At 37.4% G+C, this 23,656-nt stretch overlaps 2 protein-coding genes across 5 annotated transcripts in view; one reads left to right on the top strand and one right to left on the bottom strand.

Moving 5' to 3' along the window:
- Nucleotides 1-2,450: 2,450 nt before the first annotated feature.
- Nucleotides 2,451-4,353, top strand: LOC131681494 (tubulin gamma-1 chain-like). The gene is made up of 3 exons (XM_058962302.1): nucleotides 2,451-2,672; nucleotides 2,763-2,965; nucleotides 3,019-4,353. The coding sequence occupies exons 1-3, from the start codon at nucleotides 2,624-2,626 to the stop codon at nucleotides 4,153-4,155; spliced, it is 1,389 nt and encodes a 462-aa protein (XP_058818285.1). The 5' UTR covers nucleotides 2,451-2,623; the 3' UTR covers nucleotides 4,156-4,353.
- Nucleotides 4,354-15,460: 11,107 nt separating this feature from the next.
- Nucleotides 15,461-23,656, bottom strand: part of LOC131681490 (stathmin) — a 123,343-nt gene continuing 115,147 nt past the window's right edge. For all 4 annotated transcript variants that reach the window (XM_058962298.1, XM_058962299.1, XM_058962297.1 and 1 more), the window contains one exon: nucleotides 15,461-19,591. In XM_058962298.1, the coding sequence (XP_058818281.1) occupies nucleotides 19,502-19,591 (90 nt within the window). In that variant the 3' untranslated portion in view covers nucleotides 15,461-19,501. The remainder of the gene's footprint in view (nucleotides 19,592-23,656) is intronic.

Below are 23,656 nucleotides of genomic sequence, written 5' to 3'. Positions count from 1 at the left end.
TCCTAATAGTATAGGCGTTCACATTCGCGCCCGGGACCGCGGACTAATATTATCAACAAAACCGGCTAATCGAAACGAAGAATAAGTATGGCGGCCAGGACCACAAAACGTAAATATTTATATCACTACCCGCATAAATGTGTACTATAAGCCAACCATTGAATCAAACGTTGAAGAACCATATTCAATATAGTTCGATCAACAATAGGTTAACCATAGCCTGATATAATATCGAACATAGCTAGTGTCGTTTTTCCATGCTCGACCATACAAACAACTGTTCGTTAAGAACAGTCGCCATACCAAAATATGCTGTTTTCCATATACATTTGGACAATATACCATTCAATAACTCTACAGATTACGGTAACATGCATATTTTAAATCTAGCGATGCATAAAATATAAGGTGGAAAAAAATTCTTCCCTTTCTCATTACAATTCTATCGATTGATGAAGTTTTATTTTGTTACACGCCATTTTCTGAAGAGAGCTTCGTTGACACTAAGTGGACTGTCGCTTAAACTGAGCTATCGCCGTAATATTGTAAGCGGAGGATTTTTGATCATGTTAATCTACAGGTTTTTGAAGCAGGGTAAACAGATATACGAATGAGGTAACTTTAGCCTCTGGCTAGGTTTAGCATAACTTAGGAGGAACGGAAAATGATGTTGCAGCGGCTACGGGTGCTCATCAAATTACATTTCGGAACAGCACACATTTAGCTCTGTGAATATAAACCACCACTGAAAAAAAAATCAAACGTTAATTCTATTTGCTTCAAACCAATTAAAATCCATGTGAAGAAGAAATACTAATGTTATCACGCGCACACATACCTTCTATGTGCCAACTGTATGAACTATGTATGCGCACACATAAGTTTTATACTATGTTCACACTACAGAGTTAAAACATGTTATAATAATTGGCAACAAGAAAAACGTCATCAAGATAGCGTTAAAACACGTTTTAACTCGTAGTGTGAACGTAGTATTATGTGCGTATTGTTATAGAATCGGGTTTTAAGTGCCATATAGTTATGAAATGTGAATGTAAGATTAATATGTCTTGTAAATACACACATTAGGTTTATGTGCCAGCAAACAGTGTCATCTGCCTCCACTAATTCCAAAAATCTATGTGTAAAATCAATAGGCATAACGTTTACATTTTTTTGAATGACTATGTTTTACACCCTTTTCGCAAGCTGTTTGCTCATCATATTATAAAATGATGGCACAGAGAGCAGACGTCCATCTTCAGCATTCAACTTGTATAAAATCTCTAACGGTTTCGAAGGCAGTTGGGATATCCAAACCAGGTGCGCTACTGTCGTCATGTTTTTTGTGGCTAAGGTCGACAGAATTGGGTCATTAAGCTATGTACAGTTTTTCATTCCATTAGATAAATTTTAGGTCCAACATACATAATACAACATCATTTAAAAAAAATCGTTATGATACGTAAAAACGAATTTTTTGTTTTTTTTTAAATAAAACTTATATAAACTTGGCAACCATACATAGGAAAACTGCGGTTGTTTACATCTGGCCCATCAAAACAACACCCAAAATGAAAAAAAACTATTTTCATAGTATGGTGTTTATGTCAAATAAAAATAACCCTGCGGGAAAACCGGGAAAACATGTGTTCATTTTTTCTGACAGGGTATCATTTCTCGTGAAATTCGAAATGTCAAATCCTTCTGATAGTGTCAAATCCAGACTGTTAACATATTTCTTTATTTTAAATATAAATTTTATTTTCACGTTTCCTGAGTTGGAAAAATAAATTGTTGCAATCACGAAACCCAGCTTTATCGATGAATGTAATGAAAAAAGAGTTTTTTTTCTCATTTAATGACCCAATTGACAGCGGTTATTCCTCTACCCAGTCAAACTAGTCCGGAACCGGTTCGGACTTCCAGCATGAATTCCAGCTCAAATGCATCAACCGATAGAGTCGGAATGGATTGTTTTCTTTGAGCAAGATTCCATACTGAATTCATACAGGATTTCGAACTGGTTCCGGAATGGATTTGAAGGATAGTTAGGATAGGTTGGTGTGGCGGCGCTAGTGTTTATCGTATATTAATTCAAATGCTTACACACGTTTTTTAAATATTTTTGTTCGATCATGGATGTCTGTTCTCTGTGATGATGGTTTTCCTACATTTTCATAAACAATTATCAACGATTTGATCGGTGATTTGGTTTTAAAAGTTATTTTTTTACTAATGCTTACAGAAAATATATGCGCTATGACAGGACAGAATCAAATCAGCAACACTTTGCTTCCAGCGCTATCTGTGAGCGGTTTCAACGTAGAATCGCCAATATTGCAATGACGACAACAGTGTTGTGTTACTGACCGACTTAAAATGACCGAGTTGAAATACATATCCCAATTCCACTGATGATCTGTCAAATTTACCTGTAACGGCCCAAAGTTGAGTAACGGCTTGAATTTGAAAAGGTTTAGCATTTTGGAGCGGCCGAAAACATTCGAGTTTTGAATGTTTTGTTGTTTGTTACACTTCCTCTTATATTGTAATAAAAGTAGAATCTCTTTATAATTCCTTGGCTGAAAGTGTACAGTTGAAACGTGCCACGAAACCCGAAATGCCTAGCGAAATTATCACTTTACAATTGGGCCAATGCGGCAATCAGAGTAAGTAGAACAGGTTACTGATTTGTGCGGTTGCTTTAGAATTATTCTCTTTGAATTACTTCCGTTTACGTGAATAACGAAATACTTTAGTTGGCTTTGAGTTCTGGAAACGCCTTTGTTTGGAACATGGCATTTCACCTTCTGGAGTCTTGCAAGATTTTGCCACAGATGGCATCGATCGAAAGGATGTTTTCTTTTACCAGGCCGATGATGATCATTATATTCCTCGCGCGGTTTTGTTGGATTTGGAACCACGGGTCATCCACACCATCATGACATCTCCGTATGCTAAGGTAATTCGATATTTTCCTCACGTTGCCTAGTAAGTAGTTTGAGATTGTTTTAGCTCTACAACCCAGAGAATGTATATCTCTCGAAAGACGGTGGAGGTGCCGGAAATAATTGGGCGTCTGGTTTTAGTCAAGGAGAGAAACTGCACGAGGAAGTGTTTGATATAATAGATCGAGAAGCAGATGGCAGTGACAGTTTAGAAGGGTTTGTTTTATGTCATTCGATTGCTGGAGGTACCGGATCTGGAATGGGATCTTACATTATGGAACGGCTCTCCGATCATTTTCCGAAGAAGCTGGTACAGACATACAGTGTGTTCCCGAATCAAGACGAGATTAGTGACGTTGTAGTCCAACCATACAACAGCCTGTTAACACTGAAACGTCTGACAAGCTGCGCAGATTGCGTGGTAGTTTTAGATAATACTGCACTGAACAGGATTGCGGCGGATAGGTTGCACCTGGAAAACCCAAGTTTTACTCAGATCAATACACTAGTTTCGACGATCATGTCAGTTAGCACCACCACGCTTCGATATCCTTCGTACATGAACAACAATCTCATCGAACTGATAGCTCCTCTGATTCCTACATCACAGCTGCATTTTCTTATGACAGGATATACTCCGCTTACCACCGACACGGACACGGTTAGCGTGCAAAAAACCACCGTTCTAGATGTTATGCGTCGTTTGCTGCAGCCAAAGAACATGATGGTGTCCACCGGACCGGACAAAACAAATCATCACCGTTACATTTCCATTCTGAACATAATTCAGGGGGAAGTAAATCCCACCCAGGTCCACAAATCGATCCAGCGAATTCGTGAACGCAAACTGGCTCAGTTCATCAATTGGGGTCCGGCAAGTATTCAGGTTGCTCTTTCTCGCAGCAGTCCTTATGTGCAGAGCACCCATCGGGTATCCGGTCTAATGCTGGCCAATCACACCAGCATTTGTTCGCTGTTTGAGCGGGCTTTGAGTCAGTACGACAAACTTTGCAAACGCGGTGCTTTTTTGGATCAGTTTAAACGCGAGGATAAATTCAAAGATGATCTGAGCGAATTTGATGATAGCCGTGACGTAGTCGACGCGCTGGTACAGGAGTATGAGGCGGCTACACAGGCCAACTATCTAAACTGGCACGCGAAAAAAGAAAATGAAACTGGCAAGCAGCCAATTGAGCGAAATTGAGAACAATGTTTCTTCCAAATTCATTAATGTTGCTTCCTTTGGTAGAAGGCAATCCGTTTGCCTTGATGAATTTGTTATGAACAGAGGAATGTTTTCTGAATGAATGCACTCTTTCCTTTACGCTTATGTATATAAGGGACCTGTTGAATACCCGAATCCATAATTCTAATAAATTGCGCAAATAAGAATAGCATTGTACCAGAGACTAATAGAGACTACCAACTGACGAAGAAACACTCGAAATTCCGTGGTACACTGTGTACTAGATCTTAAGAAGTAGTAGAAGTACCACGGTCCCTCAGTTTTGCCAACCTTAACAAACCAATCTAGTGATCCCCTTTGCATCGGGCTTGTAAAGTTGGTAGCAGGTATTATTTATTGACCGTTGCTAGGATCGTCGCTGCATCTGTTGTTTATATACAAAAATGTCTTCGTTTTTCATCTATGCAACGACACTTTCTAGCTTTTCAACCACAGGCCAGTTTGTTATCGTTCAGGGATTAATCGTTCGGGGGGACTAAACGCAGTTCGTATGCATTTAAATTGCTGAAACTATAAGTGCGATTGTGCCCAAGAGGTTTTTAACAACATAAAGTTCGCAAATATGTGTACCATAGCGTCCGAGGCATTTCGATGCACGAAAGATGCACCATAAATGCCCAGACAGATTAGCGTCGTAAGATTTCGCACAACTTCGTTTTTGGATCTTATTTCTTTTAATGTTTCAGCCACTGTGTTGTTTTCTCTCCCGGGTGTAATGCCAAGCCACTGTTGTTTAAAAACTATGAAACCTTTGCATGTTTTGCATATTGTTTTAAAATATTTTGGAAAACAAAAATTGTTCGGAATTCATCAACCTTTACTTAGGGATAGTTTTGGAAAAGTTAACTGTGGGGCGGGCGACTCGTAATTAGGTAATACTTTCATGGAAATATTTAAGAGATGGCACTGCTTCAGTGGTGGCTATGGTGAATTTAAATGTATGGGAAAGATATTAAAACTTGGGATTTTGGAAAAACTATAATATTGTGGTTGTAAAATGAATACACATTTGATGCAGAAAAAATATGGGAATAGTTTGCAGAAGTTTATTTAGATACTTACTTGAAAGTTTTCAAATAAAATCTAAAAAAACTGTTTGCGCCCATACATTTTACGCATTGGTTTCCACCAAGAAAAGTTGAAACTCTTTCTCTCACAACTCTGTTTCACTCGTTTTGACAGCAGATTCCTTGCTCATCGCTATCGGAATGTTTTCTTTTAGAATTTAAGCGCAAAAGTAACAACCGATTCGAAATCCGATTCATTCAGGATGGGTTGTTGCCTTCGGTTGGAATTCCATCATAAATCAGACCATATTCCAAGTCTCATTCCGAATGTAATTTACTGGGATGAGGATATTTTATGGTACGGACATCTATGTGTCGTCATAAAGAAGCTCTAGTTTCATGTATATTGCCGCAAGATGTTTAAAATATGGAAAAGCACACCCTATCATATAACCTAAGCAGAAACGACATAAACTACTCAATTGGAAACCGTTAGATTCATAAAAAGCTCTGTTAGTTCCATAAAAAGCAGCTCTACAATTAATTTTTTCACTGTTTCGTAAACAACAGATAACCTAGCAGGAAAAATAAAAACACGTAGCTAAGAAAAGCAAAGCATCCTCGATGATCAACGCGTTTTCTGTTTGACATTTCGAGGGACCGTCTAGTACTACCTGAGTTAGTACCTCTTGAGCCACGGAAAACTCGCGAGTCCGCCGTCTCAATTAGTCTCTGATTGTACTATTGATAGTGTTTTAAATTTTATTTAGAGAATTATAACCGGATCTGATTAACCCATTATGACCTAGCGTATGAAATTTCATACGCAAAAACACATTTCTGAATCATACTTGTTATACAATAAAGGCGTCTTCAAACATCTAGTCTTCTGTGAACGGTAATTAATACCTTATAATTTGTAATGTGTATGCTCAATAATCTTTTTTTTATAAAATTCCATTGTGTTTTCGAATGTCAAAGTTGGACAAAATTCAAACCAAAATATTAACAATACATATTATTAAATTTCTCTTCCAAATCACTAATTCTTGTATCGGATTGAGAACGAATGGCCATGAGAGGTCTGAAAGATGTGGCTAAGCGCGAAAAATTGAAGAAATTGGTGAAACAATTGCGAAAATTCTGCTGATAGTTCAAGGTATGAAATTTCATACGCTAGGCTGAACCGATATCTTTTTTTCCTAAGAAAAAATTATTTCCTCTTTAGGAACCGGAGGGGATACACAACTTTTCCGCTGATTTTAACGTTGAATCAGTGCATTCAAGGCTAACAAATGCTTAGTACGTTGCAAATCATGTCTGGTTCTAACCACAATATTTTTTATGTAAATTCTCGTAAGAAAATGTTCTTTGTTTTAAAATAACTACAAAAGTTTGAGGTAAAGATGGCTGGTTATTTATTTACTCGTCTTTGATACTACATCATACGGACTACTCCTAGATTTACTTAAATTCCTAATTCTGTTCTTAAAAATAGATTTTGTAATGTCGAAGTCAAAGGCAAAATAAACATTATTGAATGCTCTGACACATGAGCTAAGCGGTTGGTTGTACCTGTAGACTGTCCGGTGGAAAGGTACGAAAAGAAAGGCGTGGTTGCGCAGCGGACGACTAGGAACATTGATGTTTAGAGCTTGCCACAACATCGAGCAATTTATGTTGCCTACCAATAAATCGAATACCAGTAGTCGTTGGAAGCTGATTCGTCGAGAAAACAATGTTTGAAGGTCAATGAGTCGGCATCGGCTCTCGTAATCAGGTAAATGGTGCGGATCTCTCCATAGAGGCTGTCTGAAGGCATAGCGAAGAAAGTTTTTCTGGACCCTTTCAATTCGAAGTAACAGTGTGCATTGGAATGGAGTCCAGACAGGAGCTGCGTATTCTAATATGCTTCGTACCAAACAAGGAGTTTTTATTCTCAGGTGATACGATCCTCAAAAACGCCGATCAGCCATGTTGGTTTTAGAAACGACAGCTAATAACATTGTTTACTGGTTCTCTCCATATGTTTACTTGGATTTCAGCGGGTAAACAAAGTTGTTCGCTGTCATTTTTCTTCCCCGCAGTCTGCTGCACGCTTACCTCACTCCTCACCTAGTTACTGGCAAAGACGAATCACCTTATAGCTCTAAGCACCTTGGTACCAAAGAACAGAAAAGTGCCTTTAATGTGTATATATCGCAGACGGTTTCTACACGCTCCAGAATTTGGTTGTTCAGAGTGTATTCATGCTTAATCGATGAGCGACACCGAGTGAATGAGATTGCTTTACATTTCTTGATGTTCACCTCCATTTCATTCTCTTTACACCATCGCGATAACAAATCAATGTCCAATTGTAGATCTGTACAATCTTCAGCAGAGCAGATAGTTTTTTACATTTTTAGATCGTCAGCATACAATACTTTGTCGCAGTTTAAATGAAGGCATAGATCATTCACAAACAGTATGAAGATAAGCGGTCCCAGTATACTGCCTTGAGGAATTCCAGAAGTTAATTGAAATGAATCTGAGTTTGAAGTTTTCAGTCCAACATGCACGAAACGATCCGACAGGTATGAATGCAGCCATCCAGTTGCCCAAGAAGGAAATCCGAGTCGTCTCAGCTTCTCAATTGCTAGATCATGTGATACTTTGTCGAATGCTTTTGAGAAATCTATGTAAATCGCGTCAACTTGTCGCCGTTTCTCGATCTTAATGCATAACTTTGTTCACAAAACACATGAGATTAGTTGTTGTCGACCGTTGTTTCACAAAACCGTGCTGAAACTCAGATGATTGGTTGTGATGCGTGATACAAGGCCTTGTGAACTATGGCTGCAAATACTTTTGAGATGCAGTTTAGGATGGAAATTCCACGATAATTTTCTACGTTGTGAATATCACCTGTTTTGAGGATTGGAATGACGAAAACCGTTTTCCAGGCTTCCGGAAATGTTCCCTCCGAAAGTGATAGATTGAAGATGTGCGCTATGGGAAGTGAGAAAGCATTAGCACATTCCTTTATGAAAAGTGGCGGCAGACCATCGACTCCAGCGCCTTTAGAAGTATCAACTTTCATGAGTGCGGCGTAAACTTCTTCTTGGCCGACTGTTAATGATGGGAGATTCAGGTCATAATTAACAATGCGGTTTCGGGTGCTAGATGAAGGTGTGGGCGCTTCTGTATTGACTTTTAAAGAATTCGGCAAATAGATTGGCAGAGTCTTTTAAAGAATCAGCGACCTTTACATCGTAGAAAACGGTGGACGACTTCTAACGAAATTCCAGAATGATGAGAGATTCGATTTGAGATTTGATCGTATCCGGTTTATGTAATCACTGTAACTAGCGATCTGACGTTCCTTATAAAACGTTTCGATGCGTTGAAGGTTTTCTTTGTTCTCGCGGTTTCTGTTTCGGAAGAAGCATTTCCGAGCTTTTCTTACATGATTGCGAAGATGTCGAAGCTCAGAGGTCCACCATAATTGGGTTTGAGCAATATTGTGCCTAGTTCACTTACGGGGTACATTTTCCATAATGATTTCGTTAAGTTTATCATATAGGATAGATACTGCTTCATTAGTGGACACAGGTTCCAGTATCACATCCCAGTTGACAGACAGAATTTGATTACTCAACATTCTAAAATCGCAACGGTTGAAGTCAAGCTCAGTTACATAGTCGTTTGTAACAGAGTTAATAGTAATATCGTCATGTAAATTAAGTTTCAACACGAACGGTTTGTGGTGATGATCTTGATGCAACGAACCTATCAGGAGACGAAACGGCATGAGAGAGGGGGGATTGTTAAAATCATTCAAAAAAGCTGACAAATAAATGATCTCGCAAGGTTAAAGATATTCAATTTTACGCTAAATATTTATTTATTTATTTATATATAGGTCTTCGACTATTAATCGCACAGACTGGCTTATCAACTAATCCTAATACTAAAAGTACATCTTGCAACATTAAAATCGAAAAAACATGAAACTTGATTAAACACACGACAACATACATTTAACGGGTTGTTTCGTCCGAATTGCGTACGGCACAACGGTAAACGGAAAAAGTCCACTTGGCGTGTTTGTCTTCTAGGTGCATTGAAATTAAGTTGACCCAAGAGTTGGCTGCTTTCAATGTTCCCGTCCAGGATGTCAAAAATAAGCAAGCGTACAAGCGAACAATAAAGCGTTTTCAAACTGTACACATTCTGGAACGACTGAGTGTTTCGCCTTAAAAATCCTAACATGCAGAACGCTTTGGCGATAGTAGACGCTACATGCTCGGAGAAAGTTAACTTGTTGTCCAAATAAACTCCCAAATCTTTGACGACGAAGTTGCGGTGCACGTTGGCTGACGACATTTTATAGTTAAACATGTTCGGCGATAGGATCCGAGTGAATGTAATAACGCTGCATTTTTCTATATTCACCTCCATTCCATTGATGGTGCACCAATTTAACAAAGCGTCAATGTCTAGCTGAAGTAATTTACAATCCTCCAAAGATTTTATAAATCGGTAGAATTTCAAATCATCGGCAAACATAGATTTCGGAGATTTCAAAACCGTGCCAAGATCATTTATAAACAAAATGAAGAGCAATGGTCCAAGATGACTGCCTTGTGGCACACCAGAACAGATATCAAAAGGTGTAGAAAGTGTATCACCTAATCGAACAAAAGCGCTTCGTCCTGCGAGATAAGAAGCAATCCAATCTGTTAACCAGTCCGGAAATCCGATGCGTTTAAGCTTCTCGACAGCAAGGCGATGCGGAACACGGTCGAAGGCCTTTGACAAGTCAACATAAATGGAATCAACTTGTTGTCGCTTGTCAAGTTTGTCGATGATGCTGGATACATACGCCATAAGGTTTGTGGTTGTAGATCGTTTACTGACGAAGCCATGTTGTTCCTCAACGATGATATGACGCACGGACTGATAAACAATGTCGTATATCAATCGTTCAAATACCTTCGGGAGGCAGCTGAGAATCGATATCGCCCGATAGTTCTCCACATCATAAACGCTACCACTCTTGTGCACAGGTGTGATAGCAGCAGATTTCCAGTAACTAGGAAAAACAGCGTCAGTCAACGATCGATTGAAAATAACGGACACTGGAAATGCGAGAGAGTCCGCACAGTTTTGGATGAACGATGGTGGTAAATGATCGGGTCCCGCTCCCTTGGACGCATCTAAAGACTGCAACTTGACGAGAACATCCTCACGAGAGAAAATAATACGAGATAAATTCAGGTTGTGCAGCGGCATAGTGCTCAGGTACGATTCCAACAAAGGTGGTGAGTTATTACTTAACACGCTTTGGAAGAAAGTCGAGAACATGTTTGCGGCATCCAATGACGTAGCAGCCGAACTTCCTTTATAGCGAACATTAAGGGGTATTCCTTTCGAGCTCCTACGACGGTTGACGAACGACCAGAAGGATTTAGGATCACGTTGAATATTGCTTTCGATGCGTTGAACATAGTTGCGATAGCATTGTGCATGCAAATTGTTGTATTGACCCTCCAAATATACGGATATTACCGGAATTTTTTCTGCATTTGATTTTTTGATACAGTCGTGATTCGCTGGTTGGGCCACAGCCTTGTCCAACTAACGAATTTGATTCGCTAGTTGGACCGACTGACAAATGTAAAAAAATTCTCTCTGGCAGTGTAAATGCATCTGTTCACATCTCTAAATATTGTCAGATTGATTGTCAAAGTAAATTTGACATGAGATTTTGGCGTTCAGATGCTTTTTAGTTGGACAATGGTCCAACTACCGGAGGTCCAACTAAAAATCGGTCCAGTTAGTGTCCAACCAGTGAATCACGACTGTACCCTATCAACCTAGCGTATGAAATTTCATACGTTAGTTTTTTTTCGCAACAAAACGTTTTAAAATGATTTTATTTTTCCCATACATATTTGAGCATAATATGACGGTTCACGAAGTATTGTATAAATAACCAAAAGTTTAACATAGCTGGGTTATAATGGGTTAAAATTGCACCAGTTCTTCTTCTTCTTCTAATTCTGTTTATTTTTCGTCGGCCTATTTCCGCTACGAGGCCAAACACCGACGCCAGAGAGGTGACACTCCCACTATCTGGATTGGATATCGACCCATCAACTCATGAACCGGGGACCAACGGCTTTACTTCCCTTCCGAAGGAAGGCGTGACCTCAGATTTTTCTCACCTCTGAAAAATTTCAACGACCTCGACTGGGATTGAGCACCAGTTCTTCAGCAGCAATCCAAAACATACCAAAGTGTCAAAAAACAAACAACAATTCCATCAGTGCAGCCAGTTTTCATCAAAATACACTGCCACTTTGACGCTGTACCTTTCCAGGTACAGGGTAGTGTAAAACGTGTCCACGAAAAATCATCATTATATGTAGGATTTTTTACCTATTTAGCAAAATTAGTTTTAAATGGACTTTGTGTGCTTTTATCAGAATTCTGGCAGCAAACCGGTAGTGTTTGGTTTCAGCAAGAATGCTGCCAGGAACGTACAATTTTGTTGACTACTGTCAGAGTTTTGTTCGACTTTTGTTATTATTTTGTCCGGTAGATATTGCGATGGTTTTGGTACGGATCCCTTCAGAATTATTCTGGCAATTTATTCCAGTCTGGAAGAAACCGATCCGGAATATTTTCAGGAATTCCAATATAAGTGGAAGTGGCTTGATTTTGAAAGTCATCTTCTTGTATTTCCGAAAATCGAATTTATTTTATTTTGGATTTTTTAAAGTGTTTCTGTTTAAGTATTGCGGAATGAGAACAGCTTCTAATATGAACAGCGAAATAAATTTGAGGATATAAATGCTTAAATTGTTTATGTTTTACAGATATGGAAAATAGTATATGGGTTGCGTCTTTTTCAAATTTTGCTCTGTTCGAGCTGCCATGACATCACCAAATCACCACAAAATTTGCTTATGAGTTCAATATATGGGAGCTGTCTATAGTTACTATATTCATAGTTAGGCGGAGACACTGAGCGGAGCCAATTGAACATGTCAAATGGCGGAGCCAATCGAGCATGACGTCACATAATATGTTCTCTTTGGATGTATATGGAAAAGGTATTGTGATTATTGTCATAATTATTTTACTCTTTTCTTGTGTTATCGAGTGCAGAGAAACGAAAAGAACAAGATTTTTTTTGTAACACAAAGAGATATTCGCACAAGTATGAAATCATTTCATCAGATCTGCGAATTGGTTTTCCATTCGTACATGTGAAGTTCTTACTCACGACGACAATGAAATCATTAAGCTAGAGCTTGAACATTGGCATGGGTTGCCAGTGTTTTCTTCCTGGAATAAGAGCTGCCAGTTTTCCGGCTTTTGTGTCCGCCTAACTCTATATATAGGAACTCTAGAGCTGTCAAGTTGTCCCCGTCCTGTGTTTATGTCAAATAAAAATAACCCTGTGGGAAAACCAGGAAAACATATTCATTTTTTCTGACAGGGCATCATTTGTCGTGAAATTTAATGTCAAATGTTTCTGATAGTGTCAAATTAAGACTGTCAACATATTTATTTTAAATTTAAATTTTATTTTCACGTTTCCTGAGTTGGAAAAAAAACATTGTTATAATCACGAAAATCAGCTTTAGCGATGTATGTAATACAATTTTTTTTTCTCATTTAATGACCCAATTGGATGGCTGCAGGGTGAAAGTGGAATGAGAGAAGGGCGGATCTGAAGAGGGTGCATAAGGTGGAAGTTTGAGGGTGATCTATTGGGGGGCTTTGATGGGAAGTGGTTAGATTGAGGAGAGGGGCATGATGGGGGTGACTTGCGGGGTGAGGAGGTTCGAGAAAGGGTGTGTTAAGGGGAGTAACTCCTCACTGCATATCCCTAGCTACGTCCCTGTTAAGGTAGAGAAAACCTAAAAGTCAAAATTGTTGACAATTTTCAGAGTGATTGCATAACCTTTCTATATGAGAAAGACAAAAATGTTCCAAAGTCCAAAAAAGTATTTTCGACAAAAAATCTTTTTCCGAGATTACATCAAATTAATTTTAAAGACGGCATCAAAAATACAAAATCGATTTTGAAATTTTCTTCTATTCCCCCTTTTGAGCATTTTTCAGTACAATGGGAATTTGCTGTGTGGCCGCACTCTTGAACCCGTAACTCCGGAACCGGAAGTCCAATCAATAAAAAATTCAATAGCAGCCGATCGGAAGGTTTGAGACTAAGTTTGTGGAAATCGGTTCAGCCATCTCTGAGAAACAGAGGTGACATTTTTTTCCACATTCAAACATACACACACACACACACATTTTCCGATCTCGACGAACTGAGTCGAATGGCATATGACACTCGGCCCTCCGGGCCGGGATTAGATTAACGAATTTCAGAGTGATTGCATAACCTTTCTATAAGAGAAAGGCAAACATTTGCGAGTAAAAGGCACAAAACCTTTAACTAAATTAGTTATTGGAGAGGGGTTTCGAGTACCTCTCAAGTTATAAAGTTATCACGCAGAGAAATAAGGCATATTCGAATCAAATTTTTTGCAACTTTTATTCTAAGTCAAAGATTTTGTTGAAACAGAAATAATGTATCTCTGTTTCAAATGCCAAACATTGTTGGTACAAAAATATCGGCATTAGTGACAAAATAATCTGCATTTTGATTCCAAAATCCCTGCAAAAAGCAGGGAATATTCGTATCAAATATATTGAAACTTTGATTCAAATTCAAGTATTTAGTTGAACCAAAAAAGCACTGGTTGGTTGTACAATAGCATTATTTAAAACAAAAATATTGCTGTTAGATTTAGAAATATTGCTTGAAAATGGATAGACTGTGTTTGGTTCGATCTTTGTTGTATCATACAAATAAAAAAATGGACGCATCGGTGGTCGAGAATAAAGAATTGGAGTTCAAGACGCTAGGTTTAGACTATTTGAGCATTATAAAAATGTAAATAAAATTTGATTAGTGCAATGCGGTCGTGAGTGCTTTCATAGGTGAGAAAATTATTTATTATTGGGGTAATACCTAAGAACCTAATATTATTGTTATTATTCCAGAAAATTGATACACCGTCGAAATTTATCGAACGAGAGAAAGCAGAGGAGCTAAAACAGCATTTTTTTAGCGGAAAGCTTGGAAAAGTTGTCATTTACGTAATCATAGGAATTTGGGATTGGGATTCGGTGCAAAATATGAGCATCTTAGGGTAGAAGAAAAAACAAAAATCAAGATATTAATATTAAATACACCTTTTTTGAAAACAAAATAAAAGTTTTTTGATTCAAATAGATTTTTTCATTGTTTTAAAAAGGAAAAGCATATTTCAACTAACAAATAACATACTTTGTTTCAAAAAAAAGATATAGATTCAAATAAAATTATTATTGAACCATTTTTTTTTGAAATCTAATAACAAATATTTTTGAATCTAAAAAAATTGCAATTAGGCCCTGATTCAAAAATATATATTTTTGATTTCTAAGTGAATTATTGTGGAATTTAATATACATTTTTCTGCGTGTACTACTGCGCACTTCACAAGTATCACGGGAGGAAGATATTTGTTAGTAAGTACACACAGAATTTTATTTATGCATCAATAGCATACTTTTCTATCTGCCTCTCGTTTTTTCTGATGTAAATTTTATGCATATTCGGTCTATCCACTCATTGAATGCTTACTAGAAGTATATGCATAAAAATCACAGCAGATGAAAAGAGACAGGAATAAAAAGTATGCTAACTATGCATATTTTTATTATCAGTGTATGGAAGTTGGATTCTTCTTCTTTACCGACGCCAGAGAGTTGACTTCACTATCTGGACTAGCTTTCGATCTCATCAACTAACTCATTGACCGAGGACCAAAAGGCTTTTACTTCCCTTCCGAAGGAAGACGTGACCACAGATTTTTTCACCTCAGAAAAATCTCAACGACCTCGGCTGGAATTGAAACCCAGGGCCAATTGAAATGAATGGCGGTCACGCTTACCACTCAACCACCGTCGCCGTCTACATACATTGATACAATCGACGAAATAGAGAGACTGTCAGCCTTATTCTATATTATGACGGATCGCTTTTTTTCCAGCGAATATGATTTGTAATCTCAATAACAAGAGTAAAATTAAAAGGGATTCCGATTCGATCATACCAAATTAGTTTGAAAGATGAATTCGGCGCATCGCGGATCAAGGTTGTAACTTTCTGTGTTTCACAATGTTCAGTTATAACACGTTACATGTTGGATTTTGTCTTTATTTGAAATCAATTTTCGGTTTGATATTCCACTTGTTATTTGTTGTTTTTACATTAAGTTGTTTTATCGTCGATTTCATTTTCTGCTATTTGTCTCCATTGGAATCATTTGACATGCGCATTATTTTGCTCTTTGTGAATTGGCGTTGCTGTTTTGCAGTTATCTGCTGTATAGGTCTTAATTTTAGCCGTTTTCATATATGTACCTTTGATGGCGGATAGCTCGGATCGTCCCATTCTAAGCAGTGAGTTTACTTGTTTTGCTTGTTTTTTTATATATGAATGAAACCCATCACAGAAGCTTGCTTGTGCTATATAATAGTAATATAATAATCATGATAATTGTATATGCTTTCAATAGATAAGGTTCGATACACTTTTATTCAAAGAGATTCCCATTTTTGTATCAAGTGGGTATATATTTATTATTTTTTGTTCTTGTTGCCATGTGACCATAAAAAGGGCTGCCACTGATTAGTATTTTTACAACTTTCTGTTGACTTTTCGTTAATTTTTAATCTTTAGCATGCTTCGAACAGAAGAAAAGCGATACCAAAATAATTTTCTTTAAGCATATTTTCTAATATTTTATTTTTGTGTTCTAACGTCTGTAAACCAGTCTATTTTCCATCATCTTATACAAATAATCCACGTTCATTCGCACACCAATTCTTACACGGTATTTGAGCTATTTCAATACTTTTTCCGCCGTTTGGGATTTTGCTCCAAGCACAGTGCATCATGTTTCATTCATATGTTTAAATCGTTCAGTTGGATATTGAACGTTATGACTCCAAATAAAGATTGTTATTGTCCTATTTGGGACAGATACGTTTTAGAAACTGAGCTTACTTCTCAGCTAACTTGTTTCATTTTATAAGTTTTATGGTCAATCCTGCAAGCGGGTTTGCTAAAGCGATATGAACAAAACATTGAAAGCAAAACATTTTCTTCGATCAATGCAAGACGACGCAGGTAATATTTGTTCGAGTATTTTAGCTCTTCCGTTCAATTTTTCAGATTGGACCACTAAAATTAGATTAATGGACCCATGCAATTCCTGATTTTTGTTATCAATTCAACTCATTGCTGGTTACCGTATCAGACATACGTCATATGACTTCTCTTTTTGAAAGCGCAAATTATAGCTTACACATGTTATAGTATATGTATAAAATAAAAATGTCAGTGTTTTTGATTCGCGCAACCGAAAAAGGAGGTCCAAATTGTTTTCAATTTCGATGCGCGTACTTTCCTTAAGGTATAATTATAGTTAAGTTTCAATTGGTATTAAATTTGAATGCAAAAAGGCGGCACAGAGGCGATGTAATATGAATGTAAGTATATATTTTCTTTTTTTTTTTGCTTTCGTAAGAATTTTTTTCTGGTAATACTTAGTTATAGTAATCATGTACGAAGCTTCAAATTAAGGCCTAACTCAAAGTAACGTCAACGCTAAATGACCATCTATCCAGCTCTCTTCTTCAGCAAATTTGATTTTCAATATTTTTCCAACACATCAATTGAAAAATATAGGAGCGATCTACTTAATGAGAATTTAAACATCGCCGAGGCAGAATTTTTTCGTACTTAACTGCAATAGACAGCGGAATTTAGTAATTCACAGATCTCCGTTCGGAGATGATCTCCAATTGTACTGCAGTTTAAGTTGGCGATTGCAGTCGAAAATGTAAAGTTTGTCGTAAAAAGATCGTATATTGTATAATTTAAATGCAAACAAATCTTTATTAAAATAATCATACAGCAGAAATTAAAAACATCACTAATATATTTTAAAACGATCAGATCACCAACGCAATTTTGAAATAGGTTTCTTTGATCAAACATTAATATCAAACTGTTCCGATTCAATTTTTGTAATCGATCTGACTAATAATACTTTTCATTGGTTTGCCAATGTGCTTAGGTGATAGTATTGGTTCGAGTGAAACTTGGTAGCCATTCTTTGAACATTGCCGTAATATATCAAACATTGCTCTTAGACGATTTCAAATTTAATTCCTTCCTCTTAATCAAATCGAAAGCATTTTAACGAATATTCAGTATTAATCTAGATTTGAACGGAATCAATGTTTACATAAATAGGGACTAAATATTCGATATTATATTATTCGGCGAGTGAATAGCGTCAAAATATTCTGCCGACTAGTTACCGATATTCTATTCGTGACGCGTTATATGAGCGACCGAGAATAAAATTCACAAATTTCAAGCAAAAAATGGGACTGAGTTCTTCGACGTAAGAATCGCTTAAAAAACCTTCAGTTTAAAAACCAGAAAAGATATATCCGGTTCTTATAAAGCACTTTTCTTTATCCACCTTTAAATCTTGAAAATTTTAATTTTTAACTGCTTTTTATACTTTATCTTTGCGAATTTTTCGAGTGAAAACATTCTTAGCGATTTTTATGCAGCAGAATCACAGTCCTATTTTTATATTCTAATATATTTGTAGCGGATTTTACGAAACATGTTCTGTTCTTGCATCTTTTATTGTCAGTCGCGCATACATAGGTCTAGTCAACTTAACTTTTACTGGAAACTAGCGCAATATGAACAAATTGTTAAAACTGTCAAAATATCAACTGAAAGCAGACAGCAACAAAAATCCCATGCATCCCATGGATTTCTCATACTTGTAGGGCTGTTATGCATATATCGCAGTATTGCCGTTTTTTTGCACATCCGCGAAAATCGCAATAACTTGAAAGCTATCGAAGTTTTCATTGTAGTTACTCACATTAAAAATATCTACCCTTCGCTTCTATTCCTGTAACCTCATCATCAAATCATTTTAATCTCATCTCAATAGATTAATTTTTAAACACATTTCATCTGGATGTTTTAGATCTTCTGTAGCTAATCTCGTTTAATTGTTATAAATAGTTGAACCCAAACCAATACATTCGGATGCAAATTTGTCTTAGCTTTACTATTTTCTCTACTAATGAAAGTGTGTCCTTGTCATCGGAATCGAAATTGTCTTTTTTGCGTTGTTATGGGCAGTTTTCAAGTACAGTTGTTAATATGTTGGACTCCTCCTACATCGTTTCGTAATATTGTGCATTTTGTATGGCGGTCACATTGCACATGGCAAGTTGATTCTGTTTCGGATAACGGTTGTTATTTCCTGATCTCGGTATATTTGTGTTTGATCGTTTATTTTTTTAAAGGACTTAACTGTCGTTAATAAGCAAGAAGAAAACATCTGCAAAACAGAACATCGGGTTATACAGATTAATTATCTGAACGGTTAATAGCATTCGGTTACATTTGAACGAGAAATTTAGATCTTTGTTTGATATTGTAAACATACAGATTTGCCAGGTTACACGGAGTTTACAACAAATTTACAAATACAGTTTCGAGTTTTGTTTTCTTTCATATTATTTTAATAGATACGCGTGATCTATCTGGCGGCAAATAAACTTCATCATTATATGTAATTATTGTTTCATCTTCTGTGATAGTAGATAGTGTAAGAAAAACGACCGTTTTGTTGCTACCATCTTTGTTGATTACTTTTACATGTTAAGTGTGCTTGTTTGTATAACAGTAGCGTAGTGTGTTTGTTTTTTCTCAGCTTCTTAAGATAGCATACAGTATATATTTCATTTAATTTAGGTAGCATTATATCTTCTTTTGAAGAAGTGTTGTTTTGTTTCTCTATCTATCTATCTTGTTTGTGGTGGTTAGATCAATAAACAATGTTTTGATGTTTTATTTGCGCGCTTTCATCGTTTCGCTGCTGCTGGCAGATATTATAGTAAATATCGCTTGCTTGTTACCTTATTGGCGTTATATACTTGAACGGTTCAATTAATTTCTTCTTCTGATTGCGTGTTTTGAATCGTTTTGTTTTCTTGTTTTTTGTTGTTGCATTTAATCTGCTCGTTTTCCAATCATTGCTTGCTGTAAAGGAGGAGGTGCTGGAGCAATGTTTGAATAGTATGTTAAAGAGAAAGAGAGGAAAGAAGGAAGCTCGTTAAATGATGCTATAGAGATCTTAACCGGAGGATGCAGTAACGCTGTTCTCGTCGTCCTTTTGAGTGGATAGAGCAGCTTTGTTCTGACGCACAATTTCCGCACGTCGTTCCTGAAAGTAAAATACAATCATAAAATATTGGTATAGTTCATCATATAACATACTCCGGCAGGTTTTTAGTAAGATTCAAGGAAAAAATTATCGTTCGACGCCACAAGAAATGAAAAAGGCAATTCATGCGTCAGCTCAGATGATTCAACGCACATGGTGGAACCAGGGACAATATCGCAATATGATATGGATCATTCCGCGCGAAGTGATCAAGGCACATGAAATCGACCGTCACGGATTTAAACCAATTTTGGAGAAATTGTTCATCTATGGCCAATATCTGAAAATCCAGATTCTTGCTCCAATTGAACCACCCCTCGGGCCATGGGGGCACCCCCCGTTTTGACAAATTGCCAAAACCCTTGATTTTCTTTTGATTATATCTCCGGTTATATTTACTCTACATTTAAACCGCAGGATATTTTTTGAAGGAGGTTGTATACCATTCCCCAGAAAGCCATTTCCCAGAAAGCCAATCCCCAGAATTCCATCCCCCAGAATGCACCGTTCCCCAGAAAAACATTGCCCAGAATATACCATTCCCTAGAAAACCATTATCCAGAATGCTCCATTCCCCATAAAATCATACCCCAGAATGCCCCATTCCCCAGAAAAGTTAATGTTTTTTTGTGATGAAGTCTAAGGTTTGCGCATTACCAAATTCAAGGAACTGGTGCGGTGTAAAGCTGCTGAGGACATGTCGCCGAATGTGGCCGCCCCTCGCAAGCAAACATGTTATCCACTCGTACAACCGGTTTACTCGATCATAGGGATTGGTTCCTTCTTTCAATCATGAGCAGTTTTTTTGGTTTTGTATGCCAAAAAATTCTTGCACGCAAATTTGTGATATTTTCCTCTGACCGGTTTATTCAATCATAGGTTCCTTCTTTTGAACATTCTTTGAATCTGTATAAAAGTCGAAATGAATGCTCATTTTGACAAACGGTTTGGTGTGTTTTAGAGCATTTCTCTACAAACATACGATTACGGCGTAAAATCCAACTGTCAAAATTCTCTTTGAAAGGAAATTCCTGACAAACCGTTATAGGCCACACACAGTTCACAGCTTTAAATGAAAGAGAAAACCTTTCTCTTTTGTTTACTACCAACATCTTTGGTTGGAGAGTAATGGTTTGTCCAGAATTTCCGCTAAAAATGAATTTTGACAGTTGGCTTTAACGGCGTAATCATATGTTTGTCGAGGTTTATCTTTCATTTGAATTGGAAATATTTCCTATGCAAATGTACGATCTACCCAAAATATATTCGAAAATATTTTCGTGGCTTATGCCAAATGGTTCTTATACCACAGACTAACAGATATCATACTCGACAACAATTCTTCGCCAATGTTAGTGGTCATTTTGAATATATTTTTAGTTGGGACAGTGATCGCATTTACGATTATAATCCATATATGGCGCCACTGATATATGCGCAAATATACGGGATAGACCACTAGTAAAAAAAAGTTCCGGGTTCTGAGGGTTAACTAATTTGTAAATGAGTGGTTGGAACCGTGTATAGTGTTTGGCGGAAACACCCCAACCTTCGATCGATATTTTCAATGAATTAATCATAGTGTTATGTCTGTTTGTATGTGCTTATGCTATACGACTGTTAGGTCAAATGGCCAACTACTATATAATGTCTTATGTCAGATGTTGTGCCAAAAGACTTTATGCCGAACAGGATAGTCTTGTTCAAAAGTTGATCACAAGCCTGCGTGCAAGAGTGTCATTTGGCATGAAAATTCAATGAACTGCTCATATTTGAAAGAAGGAATCAATTCCTATGTTTGAGTAAATCGGATAAGTGAATGGATAACTGGCTTACTTGCGAGGAGCCACCGCTTTCGGTAGCTCATACTCAGCAGCATAATACCTCATCATTTCAATTACTTCGTTTTGGTTTCACCATATAACCTTACTTACATGCTCAGTGCTTACATAACAGTTTAATTTTTTTTTAATCCTAGCAAAAGGCCCTACCGCTTACTATTATTGTTGCCAAATGTCTCTCAAAACAGACCTGTATTAGATTTTGAAATTTGTTCTACATGTTTCCGGGACAATAGTTCTTTCTGGGGAAAAAACACTTTAGTGTTTTATTTTGTCTTTATCGCAATATTCAACACAACATGAATTAGCAAATAATGTCATCCTAACTTCAGGTTTCAACACAATGCAAATCATTTCAAATGTGCACGAATCGAAAGCGAAGAATGTCGTTTGATGGAAGTGGGAACAGTAGTGATTCGTTGGTTGGGCCACAGTCTATGTCCAACTAAAGAATATGATTCGTTAGTTGGACCGACCAGCGAATCACGACTGTAGCACGTTAAAAAGATCAAATAAAAAGATGGGTGGGTAATGTCAGAGACATAACCGGAGTGAAGTAGAATACACTTTAGACCGGTAAATTCTGCTCTGGAATAAGCAATTTCTATGCGATTTTGTCGACTTTAGCACATTCATAGTTTATTTGGAGTATTTTTGGAATTATCAAGTTGACAATTTGCAACATTCTTTGAAAATATTGTTGAACTTTTATGAATGAAGGCACGCAAACGAGCGTTTGACCGTCGTCCTACTACCAGCATTAGAGAAGTAGCAGATCAGCATTTTTCGCTACATGGCCTGTACCAAACAAACCGCTCGTAAGTCCACCGGAGGAAAGGCTCCCCGCAAGCAGTTGGCAACAACTCCCTGGCAACCCTATACCATCATATGGAGTTTGACAGCGACCGACATATATGGGGCGTTATCGCTATAAAGCCCCAAACAAAGAATTATGTTCGGCACTATGCTCGATATTCAAGCATTTCACACGACGTTTTGCATCTTGTGGGATGATTTAATAATTTAATTTAATCTACATTTTGTAACTAAATACAGCTTCTAATCTTTCGGCTCAAAATCAATGTTTTGCCTTTCATGGCAGTGATGCTGGCTGTACAGAGACGTCGTCCTTGACAGGGGCTGGTTGGCAACGAAGGCCATGTAAAAGTGCCCCAGTCACGGTTAGCGTTAAGAAGCCTCATCGCTACCGAACAGAAACAGTCGCCCTGCGAAAAATTCACAGCTATCAGAAATCGAGCGGGCCTAAATTGTGAGCCAAAATAAACCACAAACCAACAAGTTGTTTTCAGGACCAGCGAATTATAAAGTATTATTATGATAAATGAAATTTTCCATTGCCTTAAAACCTCCCACCCCCTTTCCACCCGGCTTGAATAACTATCAATCTTGATGATGCTGTGCGGCGGGGGCACTAGTTTTTATTCTAGTGGAAAATTTAGGTTTACGCGTTTTTCCCTAAAGTTTTTTAGCTGTGCTGTTTTCAAGGAAGTTGTAGTTGAATTCAAAATAAAATAGTTTATTTCTGTTGTCAGAGATGGACCTTCCAACGAAAACTAGTCTGGCTCGCTTGGAATCGAATTGTATGGACCAACCACTGCTTTCACAAAATCTGTTATTTTCAGTAATTGAACATTCTACACAACTAGTCACAACTATTTTCAATCAGCGCAAAAATCGAAGATATTCATTCAGTACAATAGCAGATTTTCACTTTTAGGAAAACAGGCAACATTCTGGCCGAAAATTTTGAAACGGAGCACCTATATCGAAATGTTAGAAAACGTTCGATTTTTGTAAATTGAATCATTACACTAACCTGTCTACAAATCACACAAATAACTTTTTTATTTTGTGCCATTCTACTTGAAAGCGACGATATTGTTCACAAGTGGCTCACTTACCATCCAACGCTCTTGGCAAGCCACTTTCTGATGCTTGTAAAAAAATTTCAATTCGATTCTTTGTCGATAAATTGGTGGCCCTGAAAAGGGCCTTTTCTTTGGGCAGTTTTCGAAATTTACTTGGTGCTGGTGTATATGGTAACAGTTTTGGTGCCATCGAAAACGGCGTGCTTGGCCAACTCTTCTGACAGCAGCAAATGGACGGTGGTTCGAATTTTGCGGGAAATGCTGCAAACGAACTGCTGCATGCTGATGCTGCAAACGAACTGATCGTGAACAACAGCATGCTGAGTTTTTATACC

The sequence above is a fragment of the Topomyia yanbarensis genome, chromosome 2 (assembly GCF_030247195.1).
Source record: "Topomyia yanbarensis strain Yona2022 chromosome 2, ASM3024719v1, whole genome shotgun sequence".
NCBI classification, from domain to species: Eukaryota; Metazoa; Arthropoda; class Insecta; order Diptera; family Culicidae; genus Topomyia; species Topomyia yanbarensis.
This window is presented reverse-complemented; position numbering and strand designations above follow the sequence as displayed.

Excerpts from the sequence above, each read along its gene's own strand:
- LOC131681494 (XM_058962302.1), top strand. The coding sequence starts at position 2,624 with ATGCCTAGCGAAATTATCACTTTACAATTGGGCCAATGCGGCAATCAG. Across the intron at positions 2,673-2,762 it reads GGGCCAATGCGGCAATCAGA|TTGGCTTTGAGTTCTGGAAA; the intron begins GTAAGTAGAACA and ends GAAATACTTTAG. Across the intron at positions 2,966-3,018 it reads TGACATCTCCGTATGCTAAG|CTCTACAACCCAGAGAATGT; the intron begins GTAATTCGATAT and ends AGATTGTTTTAG.